This window comes from Brassica rapa, chromosome A06 (assembly GCF_000309985.2).
Source record: "Brassica rapa cultivar Chiifu-401-42 chromosome A06, CAAS_Brap_v3.01, whole genome shotgun sequence".
NCBI lineage: Eukaryota > Viridiplantae > Streptophyta > Magnoliopsida > Brassicales > Brassicaceae > Brassica > Brassica rapa.
This window is the reverse complement of record NC_024800.2, coordinates 10810266-10825047: the sequence shown is the minus strand read 5'-3', so window position 1 is coordinate 10825047 and position 14782 is coordinate 10810266. Positions and strand designations below refer to the sequence as shown.

The following is a 14782-nucleotide window of genomic DNA, read 5'->3' as shown; positions in this document are numbered from 1 at the left end:
ATTGCAGCCAAATTCACTTAGATGTCCAACTAACCTCTTCAACTTTGCAAGTCTTAGGAGAGATATACGATTGTTTTAGTATAAGAGATGTCTGAAGAAGATGAGAGAGAAGATGGTGTTAAGAAGCCAACTTTGTAACTTTTATAAAGCTTTATAAATCTGCAATTCTTTGATCTCACAAACCACGTTCTTGTTCTGAGTCCCTCATACTTTTTCAAACAGCTCACCAACCTCGTCGATCTTCAAAATCTGGACACAACCCAATCACATATTATTCCTACGCATAAGCACCCACTTCCCAAAACAAGATTCACTGTAATTTAACTCAGAAATGTGCACTTCAAAGTTCAAACACGTCAATTAGATTTGGGGTTTTATATAGATTCAATTGAACTAACTTACTCAATTGAACTCGGAAATCAAATCCACTGACACAAACTATCTTTAAGTTTGTCGATCGTGTTCACCGGAGCGAGATTTGGTCGGAGTAATTGGATATGGTCACTGGAGCGTCGTTGGTTCAATCATCATAACCTGATTACAAGAAATATAGGGATCAAGGAAGGAATAGAAAATATTCAACACAAAAAAAATCTCAAAACAAGAAAGATCAACAAAGACATATCAAAAACGATAATACATAAGCACTACGTTCTTCACTGATAAATATTTATAAGATTTTATAAATTTGAGATTTGAAAACTTCACGAGAAAAACTCTGTCTTCCTTCGCAGAAACATATCAATTTTGAGAAACAAAAGCTACAATTACAGAAAGAGACGAAAATCAACATCTATTATCCTTTAACCTTTGTTAGTGTTTCTTAGCGTCGTGAGAGAGATCGTCGTAGCTTCGTCGGATCTCGCCGCAGCTTCGTACGATCTCACCGTAGCTTCGTCGGATCTCTTCGTAGCTTCGTCGGATCTCGCCGGACAACTCTGCAGAGTCGTCCAATCTCGCCGGAGAACTCGTCACCGCCGGAATCCGTTGCCGATTTGTGAGATGATGAGATTTAATTATCGTGAGATGTAAGAGAGAAGAGTTAGTCTTAGGCTTTATTAGTTAGGGGGTATAAAAGTAATTTGCCAATTAAAATTTTAATGGTAAAATTGAAAAGTGTAAAGTTAAAAAGTGGTATTAGGAAAGTTGTATTAGTGGCAATTCCCCAAACTACTTTTAAAAATTATTTAAGAGTAAAAACGATCTTTTAAAAAATATTTAGTAGTAATTTTTCAAAATATTATTTAATATAATTTTCTTTTCAAAATTTTTAAAGAAAATATAATTATAAAAGATTATATTGAGCTTGGTTTTTCAAAATTACTAATTAACATGATTGTGACACAAGGTAGTTATATATTTAAAAATGTGATATGTGTTAAACTATGTCATAATAAAAAATATATATTTTAAAATAATAAAAACGATTTTTCTTAAAAATTAATTATAAATATTATTTAATATTATTATTATTATTATTACTATTATTATTATTATTATTATTGTTATTATTATTTTTATTATAATGTTTTTTTTTTTTTTTTTTTTTTTTAGGAGATACTAAAGGGAAAATTGCCACAAATACCACATTCATAGTACCACTTTACATGTTTGCACTAACCACTTTTCATGTTTGCACTAACCACGTTTACTCTCACTTTTAATGAAGGATAAAATACAATTATACCTTTAGGGTTAACTAATCTAGACTTAGGGTTTAGAGTTGAAGGGTGGGGTAAGGTTTTTGGAATGTAAAATTTATGATTCTGATAAATATATAATTAAATACTTAAAAAATATATAAAAATAGTTTCAAACATAATTTTCGTTTTACAAAAAGAAATTTGAAAAAAAAAATTCGGAAAAAAAATTTCAAAAAAAAAAATTTATAAAAAAGTTCGAATTTGAAAAAGTATAATTAGAAAACATAAAAAAATGTAAACTTTTTTTTATTTTTTTTATTTAAATAATAATTTATTATATATATAAATAACAAGGGTATAAGAGTCTTTTGCCACTTAATGAAGAAAGTATTTTTGAAATGTCTCATTAATGGTGGTAAAAATGAAAAGTGGTACCATGAAAGTGGTAAACATGTAATTTCCTCATACTAAAGATAGAGAATTATAAAAGATAAATAGGAAAATTCGTTTTTGTTTAACATTTGTTTTGTATAATTCCCTATTTAAGATTTGTTTTTTATCTAAAGATAAACATTAACTTTTAGGAGATACTAAAGGGAAAATTGCCACAAATACCACATTCATAGTACCACTTTACATGTTTGCACTAACCACTTTTCATGTTTGCACTAACTACGTTTACTCTCACTTTTAATGAAGGATAAAATACAATTATACCTTTAGGGTTAACTAATCTAGACTTAGGGTTTAGAGTTGAAGGGTGGGGTAAGGTTTTTGGAATGTAAAATTTATGATTCTGATAAATATATAATTAAATACTTAAAAAATATATAAAACTAGTTTCAAACATAATTTTCGTTTTACAAAAAGAAATTTGAAAAAAAAATTCGGAAAAAAAATTTCAAAAAAAAAAATTTATAAAAAAGTTCGAATTTGAAAAAGTATAATTAGAAAACATAAAAAAATGTAAACTTTTTTTTATTTTTTTTATTTAAATAATAATTTATTATATATATAAATAACAAGGGTATAAGAGTCTTTTGCCACTTAATGAAGAAAGTATTTTTGAAATGTCTCATTAATGGTGGTAAAAATGAAAAGTGGTACCATGAAAGTGGTAAACATGTAATTTCCTCATACTAAAGATAGAGAATTATAAAAGATAAATAGGAAAATTCGTTTTTGTTTAACATTTGTTTTGTATAATTCCCTATTTAAGATTTGTTTTTTATCTAAAGATAAACATTAACTTTTAAAAAACAAATGTTAAACAAAAACGAATTGTCAAATCTTACAAGTACAATTAATTATTTAATAAAAACATGAAGAAAAAACTAACATTAAAATTAATAATATTACTTTTTTAAAAGTGTAATTAAATGAAAATTATAAAAATACTGTTATTATTTTTATATAAGTAAATAACTTTCTTTTTTTCATAGATAATTGTATGTTAATAAATTATGACAAAAAATAGCTATAAATATTTCACATTTATATTTAGGTTTAAAATTCTACATATTATTTTCACAAAATACAATAATATTTACATGAAAAGTATTACCTCAGTATTTTGTTTTAATTTCTTGATACAACTCAACTTTTTATTACCCTTATTACAATTTATGATGCTAACATAACTTTTAATTTTGATGTTATTGTCGTACATGAGTATTTATAAATATGATAAATATTTATTTGTATGTATAAGACAAAATATATAAATAATTGATTTTTTCATTTAAAAATAAAACATTTGTATAAAAATCTAAAATAAATAAAATAATTAATTTTCTTTTTAAAAGCGCAAATAAAATAAAAAAATAAAATTAATCTTATTTTCTTATAATTAACTAACTTTACTTTTTAATAATTTTGTGTTAAAAAATATAAACCAAAATTAACTTCAAATATTTCACTTGATATGTATGATTGTGATATGTGTCAATAAAAGAATTAGTGTCAATAAAAACTTCCATTATGTGAAAATAACTTCTTCTTTTCCTTAAATCTTTAATAAAAGAGATTTTTAAAAGAAAATTCTTTTCTAATCTTAACCAATTAAAAAATTTTCCTTTTTTCAGATCATGACTAGAGAGAATTGTAAAATTTTATTCAATAGTAATTTTTACTTCAAAAATTTAATGATAAACATGATAGTAACATTTATTCATTTAACAAGAAAAATTGTAAAAATATTAATGATATTGAAAAATACGATTTGAAAGTTGCAACTTTTAAAAATATTTAATATTAACTGAAAATAGTTATTTGATAGAAATTGTATTTCTTTAAATCCTAGACAAAATATAATAGTAAAAGATTATGTGATATTAATTTCTTTTTCTAAAATCCTACAAAACTGTAAAAGAATATTTGATAGTTGTTTTTCTTTTTTTATAAAAAAATCCTAAACAAAAGAAATTTGTGTAATATTTTTAAATCCTAACCAAAAGAGAATTGTAAAATTTTATTTGATATTATTTTTAAGAGAGTGTTTGATGATAACATGATACTAAAAATTATTTAATTAACAAAAGAAGTGTAAAATTAGTATTGATATGAATTGTAAAAATACAATTTTAAAATATTTATTAATAAATAAAATAATTAGTTGATAGCAATATATTTGTTTTTGAAATTATAAAGAGAAGCTAATTGTAATAGGTAATATGACAATAATTTACCTTTTGTAAAATCTTAAACAAAATTTTAAAAAGAGTATTTAATATTTTTATTTTTTAATTATAAATAAAAAGGAGATTTTTAAAATAGAATGTTTTCTTTTTAAAAAAAAATCCTAACAAAATAACAATTTAATGACTTATTTAATAAAAACATTAAATTAGTACATAAGAACATGTATAATGTTGTCATTGATTCGATTGATTTATTTAACTTTTATTTCTTTTTACTTTTTATTTTGGATTGTGTGCAGTTTAAATGTTTATGTATAGTATTTTCTGTAATACTGAGTATAAAGTTTATAACAACTCATCTATGCATCATGATTATAAAATATAAAAATATATTAAGTTGAACTTATGTGTGCCAACCGAAAGAAATGACCTAAGGTCTGTAAAATCCCATTGTATTCGAGGAGTAAAATTATTAAATAAATCTCAAACAATATATGCAAAAAACAATCATAATATTATAATAAAATGATTTATTATTTTATGGTTTTTATTAAATTAAAACATCAAACAAAAACCTGTTGATATCTTGTATATTTTTTTTTTTTGTCAAACGATATCTTGTATATATACTATCAAAAAAAAGAAAGAAATGTAGCATGAAAGGAACAGACGGTTCAACCGCACCAAACCACAAAATGTGACATAAACCGAACAAATATATATCTCTTCTAAATCAATAATCGCGATGTAAATCTCACTCGGTTAATAAATCAATCCCCTTTTCGCACTCCACATAGAGAGAGAGACGACAACGAGTCTTCTTCTACTCTCCATCTCTTCTACCTCACCAACCCTCTCCGTCGTACTACGTTCTCGTAATCCCCGACGCGACGCCTTACGCTGACTGCAACTTAATTTCCGATTTAACCGTCTTCGAGCATTTGTTGGACGCATCTCTTCTTCATGCGGATTAAATTAGGTTTGAACTGAATCGTCGATGGGTCAGAAGAAGAAACCCCCCGCGCCTCGCTCCAAGCAATCGCTATCTTCTTCAGCGGCGGAGGCTCAGCCGTCCTCTGAGGTTTCCGCTTCTACCTCCTATGAGGAGCCGTCAAATTTGGCTGAAATCAAGGCGGAGTGCGAGAAGGCACTGACGTCATTCCGGCGGGGAAGCTACAACAAGGCGATTCGGCTCATGAAGGAATCATGCTCTCGCCATCAACACTCTGCCCTGATTCACCGTGTCCAAGGTACTGTGTGCGTGAAGGTTTCTTCTGTATACGAAGACGCAGTTACTAAACAGAAGTACATCCGTAGCGCTATTGAATCCGCTAGAAAAGCTGTGGAGCTTTCACCCAACTCTATTGAGTTTTCCCATTTTTACGCTAACCTGCTTTACGAGTCTGCTAGCGATGGTAGAGAGTACGAGGAGGTTGTGCAGGAGTGTCACAGAGCTCTCGCCATTGAGAATCCAATCGATCCTGCTAAAGACTCTCTTCAGGACGAGAGTCAGCACAAGATATTGACACCTGAGGCTCGTATTGCGAATGTTCAGGATGAGCTCAGGTCACTGATACAGAAGTCTAATCTTGGTTCGTTGTCCACTTGGATGAAACATCTGAGAAATGGAGAAGGGGAGTTTCGGTTGTTTGACATGAGGAAGATGGCTGAGGATCCTATTGAGAGTAACTTGGTTCAGACCAGGAGGCCGAACGAGATTAAGAAAGCTACCAAGACTCTTGAAGAGAAGAGGAAGGAGATTGAAGTGAGAGTGGCTGCAGGTAGGTTGTTGCAGCAGAAATCAGAATCTTCCTCGGTAGATAGTGTTAACAGCAAGGGATCAGATCCAGCATTAGGCTCGGGTCAGAGAAGCGGGGAGAGGAGAAAGCATGGGAATGCAAGGAAGAACGGCTCTACAGTAGAGAGAAGAGATCGGGTTAGATCATATTGGGAGTCTACAAGCAAAGAAATGAAAAAAGAATTACTTAGGATTAAGGTTAGTGATCTTAAGAGTCACTTTAGTGCATCCAAGGATGGCGATGCAAATGATATAATAACTGAAGCTTTGTCCTTTTGTGAAGCTAATAAGACTTGGCGGTTTTGGGTTTGCTGCAAGTGTAGTGAAAAGTTCAAGGATTCTGAGTCTTATATGCAGCATATTGTAGGGGAGCATATGGGTAACGTTTTTCCTAAGATGCAAATGGTTTTGCCTCAGAGTCTCGATAGTGAGAGGATTGAGATGCTTCTTACTTCCCCTTGGAAACCATTGGATTTTCCTGCAGTGGTGAAGTTGCTTTGCAGCCAGCAGAAAATCCAAAATTCTGAGTTTAGTGAGTTTTACGCTGGAGGTTACATGGACGATGGTGACGATTGCTTCCAGGATGCATGGAATGACACTTCACCAGAAAAAGAAAACATTGGAGATGCTTGCAACGGTTATGAGAAGAATGAGTCGGAAAAGGATAGGCTGCCAAATCCGTTTTATCTTACTGATGAATGGCCGATATCCGATGATCCGGAACGTACAAAGCTCCTTAAAAGCATCCGTGCAGCATTTGAGCTACTTATCAAACACAGTTATTTAGCTACCAGCCATTATGATAAGGTGATACAGTTTACTCTGGATGAACTACGGAATCTACCCTCGGTTTCGCAATTCTTAAATCGTGGTTTGGGTCAGTCACCCATATGCATACGCTTCTTGGGAGCTACCCAGCTCAAGAAAATTCTTCAATTCCTGCAAGACTTGTCACATGCCTGTGGGGTGAGTCGATATTCGGAACAAAGTAACCCCAACGATGAAGTTGACCTGGGTCTTCAAATTACAGAAGAGATTTTTCTTGATGGTGAAGGGTCATGTCTTCTTCTGGATGAAAAATTGCTTGGCTCAGAGTGCATCCAAGAGAAACATATGGGCTCAGCATTGAATAATGGAGATATTGCCAGTTCTGAAGATATTGCTAATGGCAATAATGTGTCTGCTGGTGCGGATGGTTTTCTATCATGGATCTTCTCAGGACCCTCTAGTGGGGAACAAACTGCGATTTGGATGCGCACAGTGGAAGAGAAAACAAATCAAGAACAAAAGACCATGGAGATTCTTGAGAAGGAGGTCCATGACTTGCAGAACCTCTTCGAGAGAAAATGCGAGCACTTAGGCTACGAGGGAGCACTGCAAACTGTTGAGGACCTTTGTCTTGAAGAAGGCCGGAAAAGAGAGACTTCACCGGACTTTACTCATGAAAGCTATGAATCTGTGCTGAGAAAACGAAGGGAAGAGCTAAGTGCTCATGAATTGGAGTTTTTTAGTAGTAGCTTTGAATTAGAAGCTATAAAAAATGTTTTGAGAGACGCAGACACTCTTAAACGCAATCAGTTTGGATATGAAGAATCATATACATGCACGAGTTCTCAGCTACGTGACCTAGAATCTGGTGAAGCTGATGAATGGGGGATGAAAGATTCTTTTAGTGAAGCTGACAGTTTCATAGAGACTGCGATCCAGAAACAAAAGGAGCAGTTGTCTACAGAGGTAACCTTTTCTATCTTTACACAACACGACTGAGAATAACTGATAACTGCCTTGTTCCTTAACAAATATTCCGTATGTGTGTATTACAGCTTAACAGAATCGATGCAAGAATGATGCGCGGTGTTACTGTGGTGCAGCAATTAGAGCTAAGGCTTGGACCTGCTTCATCCAATGATTATCAGATAGTAATGTTACCGTTGGTCAGGTCTTACATGCGGGTAAGTATCTAACTCATTAGACCTTGTTATCTTTCCTACCCTTTAGGTGTAGGGTTCTTTCGGGTTTTGATTCCACTTTTCTCTCTTTCCAGGCACATTTGGAGGCATTGGCAGAGAAAGATGCCACTGAGAAGTCTGATGCTGCAAGCAAAGCGTTTCTCGTTGAGCTCGCTCTTGATTCTAAGAAGGAGGCCCGAGGAAGAAATGATCATTCTAAACACACCCAAGAAAAGTCCAAGGATAAGAAAAAGAATAAACACTCTAAAAAATTGAAGGATTCAAAGGTTAGAACTAATCTGTTGTCTACTTTTTAACTATTTCTTGTCTATATTTGTAACTAGCTTTAATGTTTTGCTATAGGCTTCTGTTGGAAACGACCATCGCTTCAATGTTGATTCAGTTGAACACAGGTGAAGATCTTTTATGTTAAAAAAATTAGTTTAAATACTGAACCGAGATAATTTATTTTCGTCCTGAAAATTGGTGGTAAATAATATTTCTTTGATGATTTCTTGTTCCAGCCTCCCTTCGGTTGCATCTTTTGGTGATCCCTCAGAGGCTGACGTTGTTCCTGAAGCTGTTGAATCTTTAAAAGAACAGGAAGAGGAATGCAGACGCCGAACAGAGCTAGAGCTAGATGAGATAAAGCTTGAAGAAACTCTCGAGTATCAAAGAAGAATTGAGAATGAAGCCAAGGAGAAGCATATTGCAGAACAACAAAAGAAATACAGCTCTTTAGTTACAACGAGTGATGCAGAGGCAGTGCATGATATTTGCAGAGATGGTGTCTTTGTTGATTTAGATTTACGAGAACAAGAAAAATCACTAAGTCAGGTAACCATTGAGTGACAAGGTTGTGGTGTCGCGAGTGATCACTTCAATTTAATTTTTGGGTTTCTTGGCTTTACCAGGAGAACCTTGTTCAAAGAAATGGACTATCTCATGACTTGGAAGTAACTCACGTGTATACAAATGGTGACTGTCGGTCAACAAATCATTGTGCGATACCTGATGCTGCCACGGTTCAGGATGTGAAATCCCAAAAAGGTTATCAATGTCTTCGAATTTGAATATATGTCTCTACTGACCTTTCTGATACGCTTATATTGGTTTGTTTTGTATATTGCAGTAGTGGCTAATGGGGTAGCTACCCAAGATGGTGTTTTACAATCTGATCAACGCATTGGGAGGAGGGGTAGACGCCAAAAAACTTCTAACAAGGTAGTTGGACCTTCTGAGAGCACCGGCAAGGAGAGAGAATCTGAAACTCTGCGTAGCAATGGTGGTAGGTCTTTTTTTCATTTTTATTCTTATCTGTCTCATGATTTCAGAGAATGATTGTTGTTACGTATTTGGACTTGGAATTATAATTAAAGTTAGACTTTTGTTAAAGCCGGAGCTACTTTGATTACTGTATATTGGTTTTACTTTTCTGCAACAAAGAATGACATCACATTGATTTCTTGCAATTCTTATATAACATGATATTTCATCCTGGTGATGAAGATGTGGGAACAAAGACATTAAGACAACTACAAGCTGAAGAGGATGAAGAAGAAAAGTTTCAAGCTGACCTTAAAAAAGCTGTGCGTCAAAGCCTTGGTAGTTTCTCAACCGTCCCTGCTTATTTATTATATCTCTTTATCAACCTTTGGGATTTTTTGTTAGTGTCCATTCTTGTCTATTGTCTGACTCAGCCTTCTCTCCATCTCAGGACACGTTCTTTTATTTTAGATGTCAAGTTACCTTTTTTTCACTTTCATCATATTTGTTCTGTGATCATTTTGGAGTGACATTGACAAAGCCTGATATGAAGCATCTGACGCCATAACATTTTGTTTCAACCCAGATACGTACCAAGGAGGTAGAAATATGACGTCATGTTTGAGGACACCTCTGGAAGTAAACAGTCATGAAATTTCTGATTCCACAAAGGAGTCTCCAAGCTCTACAGAAGTTGGCATATTTGGTACAGGTCTTCAGAATGAAGTTGGGGAATATAATTGCTTTTTGAATGTTATCATACAGGTAACCTCCATTCTCAAAAACTGTTTGATTTCTCAGGTATCATGGTCTACAGTATACAGCTTGAAAGATTTATAATTTTAATGTTGTTTTATTTTGATCTCAGTCTCTATGGAATCTGGGGGTGTTTCGGGCTGAGTTCTTGCGTAGTTCAACTTTAGATCACCATCACGTTGGAGATCCTTGTGTCGTCTGCTCATTGTATGAAGTTCTTACTGCTTTAAGCGCTGCGTCGAGGGAAATACGAAAAGAACCTGTAACACCTTCAACGCTCAGAATTGCGTTGAGCAACTTGTATCCAGATAGCAGTTTCTTCCAAGAGGTAATAAACTTGTTCTGGTTTCAAATATTTATCCTAATACAGAGTACTTTCGTTGCATCAAGGAGCCTAAAGTTGGGCGTCTTATGGTGAACAGGCTCAGATGAACGATGCTTCAGAAGTATTGGCTGTGATTTTCGACTGCCTTCACCGCTCATTTGCTCAGAGCGCAAGCGTGTCTGACACAGATTCTTCAGAGAGCAACTACACAGGTTCATGGGATTGTGCCAACCGCACATGTATTGCCCATTCTCTGTTTGGAATGAATATCTTTGAGCAACTGAATTGCTACAGCTGTGGGCTGGAGTCGAGGCATATGAAGTACACTTCCTTTTTCCATAACATCAACGCTAGTGCCCTACGGAATATGAAGGTGAAAAGATATACTAATCATGCAAGTGTTCATTGGTTTCATAATTCACTGTTGGTTTGCCCACATTATGTCTAATAGGTTACCTGCCCCGAGACTGCATTTGATGAACTCCTAAATCTTGTCGAGATGAACCACCAAATAGCCTGTGATCCTGAAACTGGTGGGTGTGGGAAACCCAACCATATCCGACATTTTCTTAACACTCCACCACATGTTTTTACTGCAGGTAATTCTTTTCCTAGGGATTCTATTGAATGTTAGCCTTTTCAGATCACTGATATTTGTGTCCTAACATTTTTGGGGGTTGGGCAGTTTTAGGGTGGCAAAACACATGCGAGAGTGTAGAAGACATAGCAGCTACTCTTGCAGCCTTGAATACCGAAATAGACATCAGCATCATGTACCGTGGTCTTGACCCTAAGAGCATATATAGCTTAGCTTCTGTGGTACGTGGTTACTATTTGTTTTTCTTTTGGCTTTCTATGATCTTAACGTTGTTGTTCTGCGCTTTCTGAAACTCCAGGTTTGCTATTATGGACAGCATTATCATTGCTTTGCATATAGTCATGAACACGATCGGTGGATCATGTACGATGACAAAACTGTTAAGGTAATAAGAGTATTGAAATACACTCGACTTTGAAGGCATATACAGGATTCCACGTTTATCACCCGTTTGATGTGTTAACATATTTTCAGGTGATCGGTAGCTGGACTGATGTACTTTCTACGTGCAAGAAAGGACACTTGCAGCCACAGCTTCTTCTTTACGAGAAGCAACGTTAACCAAAAAGAAAAAAGGAAACCAAAAAATAGAGCAAGTGGAGATATGGTGCTACGGTTTAGAAGATCTCCCAAGTACATACAGAAAAGGAAGTAAGTACTTTTTTTACAATCAGAGCGAGAGGAAAATTGTGATAATACTCATCAGCGGTTGAAAGAGGATGGGAAAGCAGATTTTGTCACATGATTAAGCTAAAATGTTTTCATTGCAAGAGTTGTTACGGAATCTAAAGGAAGTTTTCTTCGTCAAGTCATTATCACATTGAGGATTCGATTCATATAAATCTATGCACTCTTCCTTCTTTGGTTTCTATAGATCGGATCTGTCTCTGACTAGTATAAATTTAGAAAAATGTCATTTAAATCAATTTTCAAATTTGGTTTAAATAAGCCGTCAACTATTCAGTAAACCAAAAAGACACTTAATTTTTGTCGACCAGCTTTTTAATCATAAATTGACGTTATCACTTTATTCCTATCGTTAGTCAACAGTTAAAGTTTTTTAGTTTGAGTGAAAAGTTGAATTTTAGCACAAATCTAAATCAACAATTTTCCAAAATATTAATTTTTAAATATTTAAAAGTAATGATAATACTAATAATAAAATTATAAATAAGAAATAATTAAAACCAAAAAAAAAAAATTCATTTATATTATAACCTAATTAGTTAACATATTTAATTAAGAGAAAAAGACTAGAATAGCACCAAACCAAGTTTTTGTTCCCAAAGTAGCACTCAAGGCTCAAAGTCACAAAAATAGGTTTCATTAAAGAGATAATATACATTTATACCCTTTGGGTTAATTAATCCAAATCTTAGGGTTTAGAGTTAAGGGGTGGAGTTTTGGAATTAGGGTTTAAAATTTTATAAAAAATAAATAATAAAATAAAAAATAAAAATTTTAAAAACAGTTTCAAAAAGTATTTTTAAATTATAAAAAGAAAATTAAAAAAAAAATAAAAAAAAATTTGAAAAAAAAATTAAATTTTTTTTTAAAAAAATTATAAAAATTTCGAATCTGAAAACATATAATCTGAAACTATAAAAAAAAAATTATTTTTATTTTTATTTATTTTTATTTTTGTTTGTTTATTTAATTTTAAACCAAGTGTATTATAGATATTTTACCCTTTAATGAATGTCATTTTTGTGACTTTCTCCTTCTAGTGCTATTTTTGAGACATAAACTTCAAAAGGTGCTATTATTGACAATTGCCCTTTAATTAATTAATTAGTTATAAAATTATTATGAAGAATTTTTTTAACTGTTTACGATCAATTTTCGTAACTATTTATATAATCTTATTTGGATTATTGTTTTATAAATTTACTGTCAAAAAAATCTGTTAGTGAAATGTTAATTCAATTTTTTATTCTCAAACAAAAAGAGTTATTCAATACAAAATTACACAATTTTTCTAGTGGCAAGCGGAAAAGATTATATTTTAGGGTTTTATCCAACAGGTGATGGTTCGAATCATGGCTACCGCTGGATTTGTGGTGATTATCTTTAAGGATTTTTGGGCCCAATACAGAGAAGTCCATGTCCAAGCTGCATGTGGCCACTAGTGGATTAACATGGGGTGATCACCAGTTCTCCTAGATGTCTTCGGTGGCTCCCATGTGGGCTATGTGATACGTCCTAAAAAGGATCATTCGACTGGATTGGAAAGGATATGAACTCCGAAGGAGAACTGATGGATCGATGGGTCGCACAAAGGTTGCGGATTGGCCTTTGATATTCCCGAACCAGTTTACTGCCGGATATGACGCACTGGTCCAACAAAGAGGCGATCTCGAACCGTTGCTTGATATGACTCACAAGACCAACGGACAAGAAGTGTTTACTTGGAGCTAACCACACCAAGGAAACAAGAGAAGTTCTTATCGGAGAACAAAGAGTAAAGATTCAAAAGCTGAAAGAAAATGAAATGATTTTATTATGAGAAGTGTTTACATATTTACACTACTTGAGGAATAGAAAAAGATATATGAATGTGTTAATGACAAACTGAGAAAATCGAAATTGACTATAAAGTTTGAAAGACAATGTAGAAAAACTCTTGGATCTCAGATCTGGTCAAAGATGACTCTTCGGCTGGCGTCCAGGTTTGTCCAAACAAAGTGGTTCCTTCGCGGTAAGGAGCAGGACAGACACGGTGCGGTCAGGACAATCATCCGGGTAAGGCTCATGCACCAACTTGGTCCTAGCACGACTCAAGTCTTTGGACAATTGAAGAATCCATGCCTTAGATAAATTTTGATCATCAAAGTTCAGGAACTGATCATACTGGCCGGCTGATCCATCAGTACGCTCGTTGGGACAATTGGCTCGGATCAGACGGACCAAAAGGGAAAGGCCATGGTCTGGCTCGGACTCCACTCGATCAAAGTGCGTTCTCACTTGACCATCCGTCTTGGCTTGGCGAGTGGGACGGGGAAGACGGGCTGTGGTTCGGTTGGTTCGGTCGTCTGGACGTGGTTCCAGCCTTAGCTCCTTTCCGGACGCTTGCGGGTTGATCCGGTACACGGTTCGACCTGTCTGTCTGGAACAGTCGGTTGCTCGAACCTCGGTTGGAATGATCTGATCGTCCTAAGCTCCATCCTGGACTGGTTCCATGTACTTATCCATGTATTGAGACGCATCATTCCATTCCTCTTCAAAAGGATTTGTCCACAAATCTGGATCATCTGCTAGAAAATGACATAAATCAGAAACATTAAAACTTGAAGAAATGTCATACTTATTACCTTGCAAATCAAGCTGATAAGCATTGTCATGGATTTTCTTAAGGATCTGAAAAGGACCATCGACCCTTGGCATGAGTTTGGACTTTTTTTCTTCCGAAAATCGTTCATTCTTAAGATGAATCCAAACAAGATCACCCTCTTCAAAAATGACCTTCTTTTTCTTCTTGTTTGCCTTCCTTGTGTACACCTTGGTTTTGGCTTCAATGTTGGCACAAACTGTCTCATGCAACTTTCGGATTGTGTCCGATTTCCTTTTGCCATCTGTGCTAACTCTTTCACTCAAAGACAAAAGCAAAAGATCAAGTGGAGATAAGGGATTGAAACCGTAAACAACCTCAAAAGGAGAAAACTTAGTAGAAGAGTGCAATGAATGATTGTAAGCGAATTCAGCAAACATTTTTCCCAAAGTCTTAAGATTTTTCTTAACCAATGATCTAAGCAATGCAGACAAGGTTCGATTTACAACCTCAGTTTGACCATCAGTTTGAGGATGACAA

General features: G+C 34.0%; 1 protein-coding gene and 1 long non-coding RNA gene across 2 annotated transcripts; one reads left to right on the top strand and one right to left on the bottom strand.

Annotated features, from left to right (window-relative positions):
- Positions 1-17: 17 nt before the first annotated feature.
- On the bottom strand, positions 18-1522 carry LOC103847802. The gene is made up of 3 exons (XR_004448565.1): positions 809-1522; positions 434-534; positions 18-249 (listed from the first exon to the last, which is right to left on the bottom strand). It is a non-coding gene; the product is annotated as an uncharacterized LOC103847802 (long non-coding RNA).
- Positions 1523-5021: 3499 nt separating this feature from the next.
- On the top strand, positions 5022-11845 carry LOC103873186. Its single transcript, XM_033272702.1, has 15 exons — positions 5022-7814; positions 7904-8032; positions 8125-8316; positions 8393-8442; positions 8554-8866; positions 8944-9079; positions 9162-9317; positions 9539-9634; positions 9882-10060; positions 10164-10379; positions 10474-10749; positions 10828-10975; positions 11062-11195; positions 11273-11359; positions 11449-11845. The coding sequence occupies exons 1-15, from the start codon at positions 5280-5282 to the stop codon at positions 11533-11535; spliced, it is 4734 nt and encodes a 1577-aa protein (XP_033128593.1). The 5' UTR covers positions 5022-5279; the 3' UTR covers positions 11536-11845.
- The last annotated feature ends 2937 nt before the right edge of the window (positions 11846-14782 follow it).

What these genes read in the sequence shown, in the direction of transcription:
- LOC103873186 (XM_033272702.1), top strand. Translation starts at nt 5,280, where the DNA reads ATGGGTCAGAAGAAGAAACCCCCCGCGCCTCGCTCCAAGCAATCGCTA. An exon ending in AGCTGTGCGTCAAAGCCTTG is followed by an intron (nt 9,635 to 9,881) that starts GTAGTTTCTCAA and finishes GTTTCAACCCAG; the next exon opens with ATACGTACCAAGGAGGTAGA. An exon ending in ATAGCAGTTTCTTCCAAGAG is followed by an intron (nt 10,380 to 10,473) that starts GTAATAAACTTG and finishes TATGGTGAACAG; the next exon opens with GCTCAGATGAACGATGCTTC.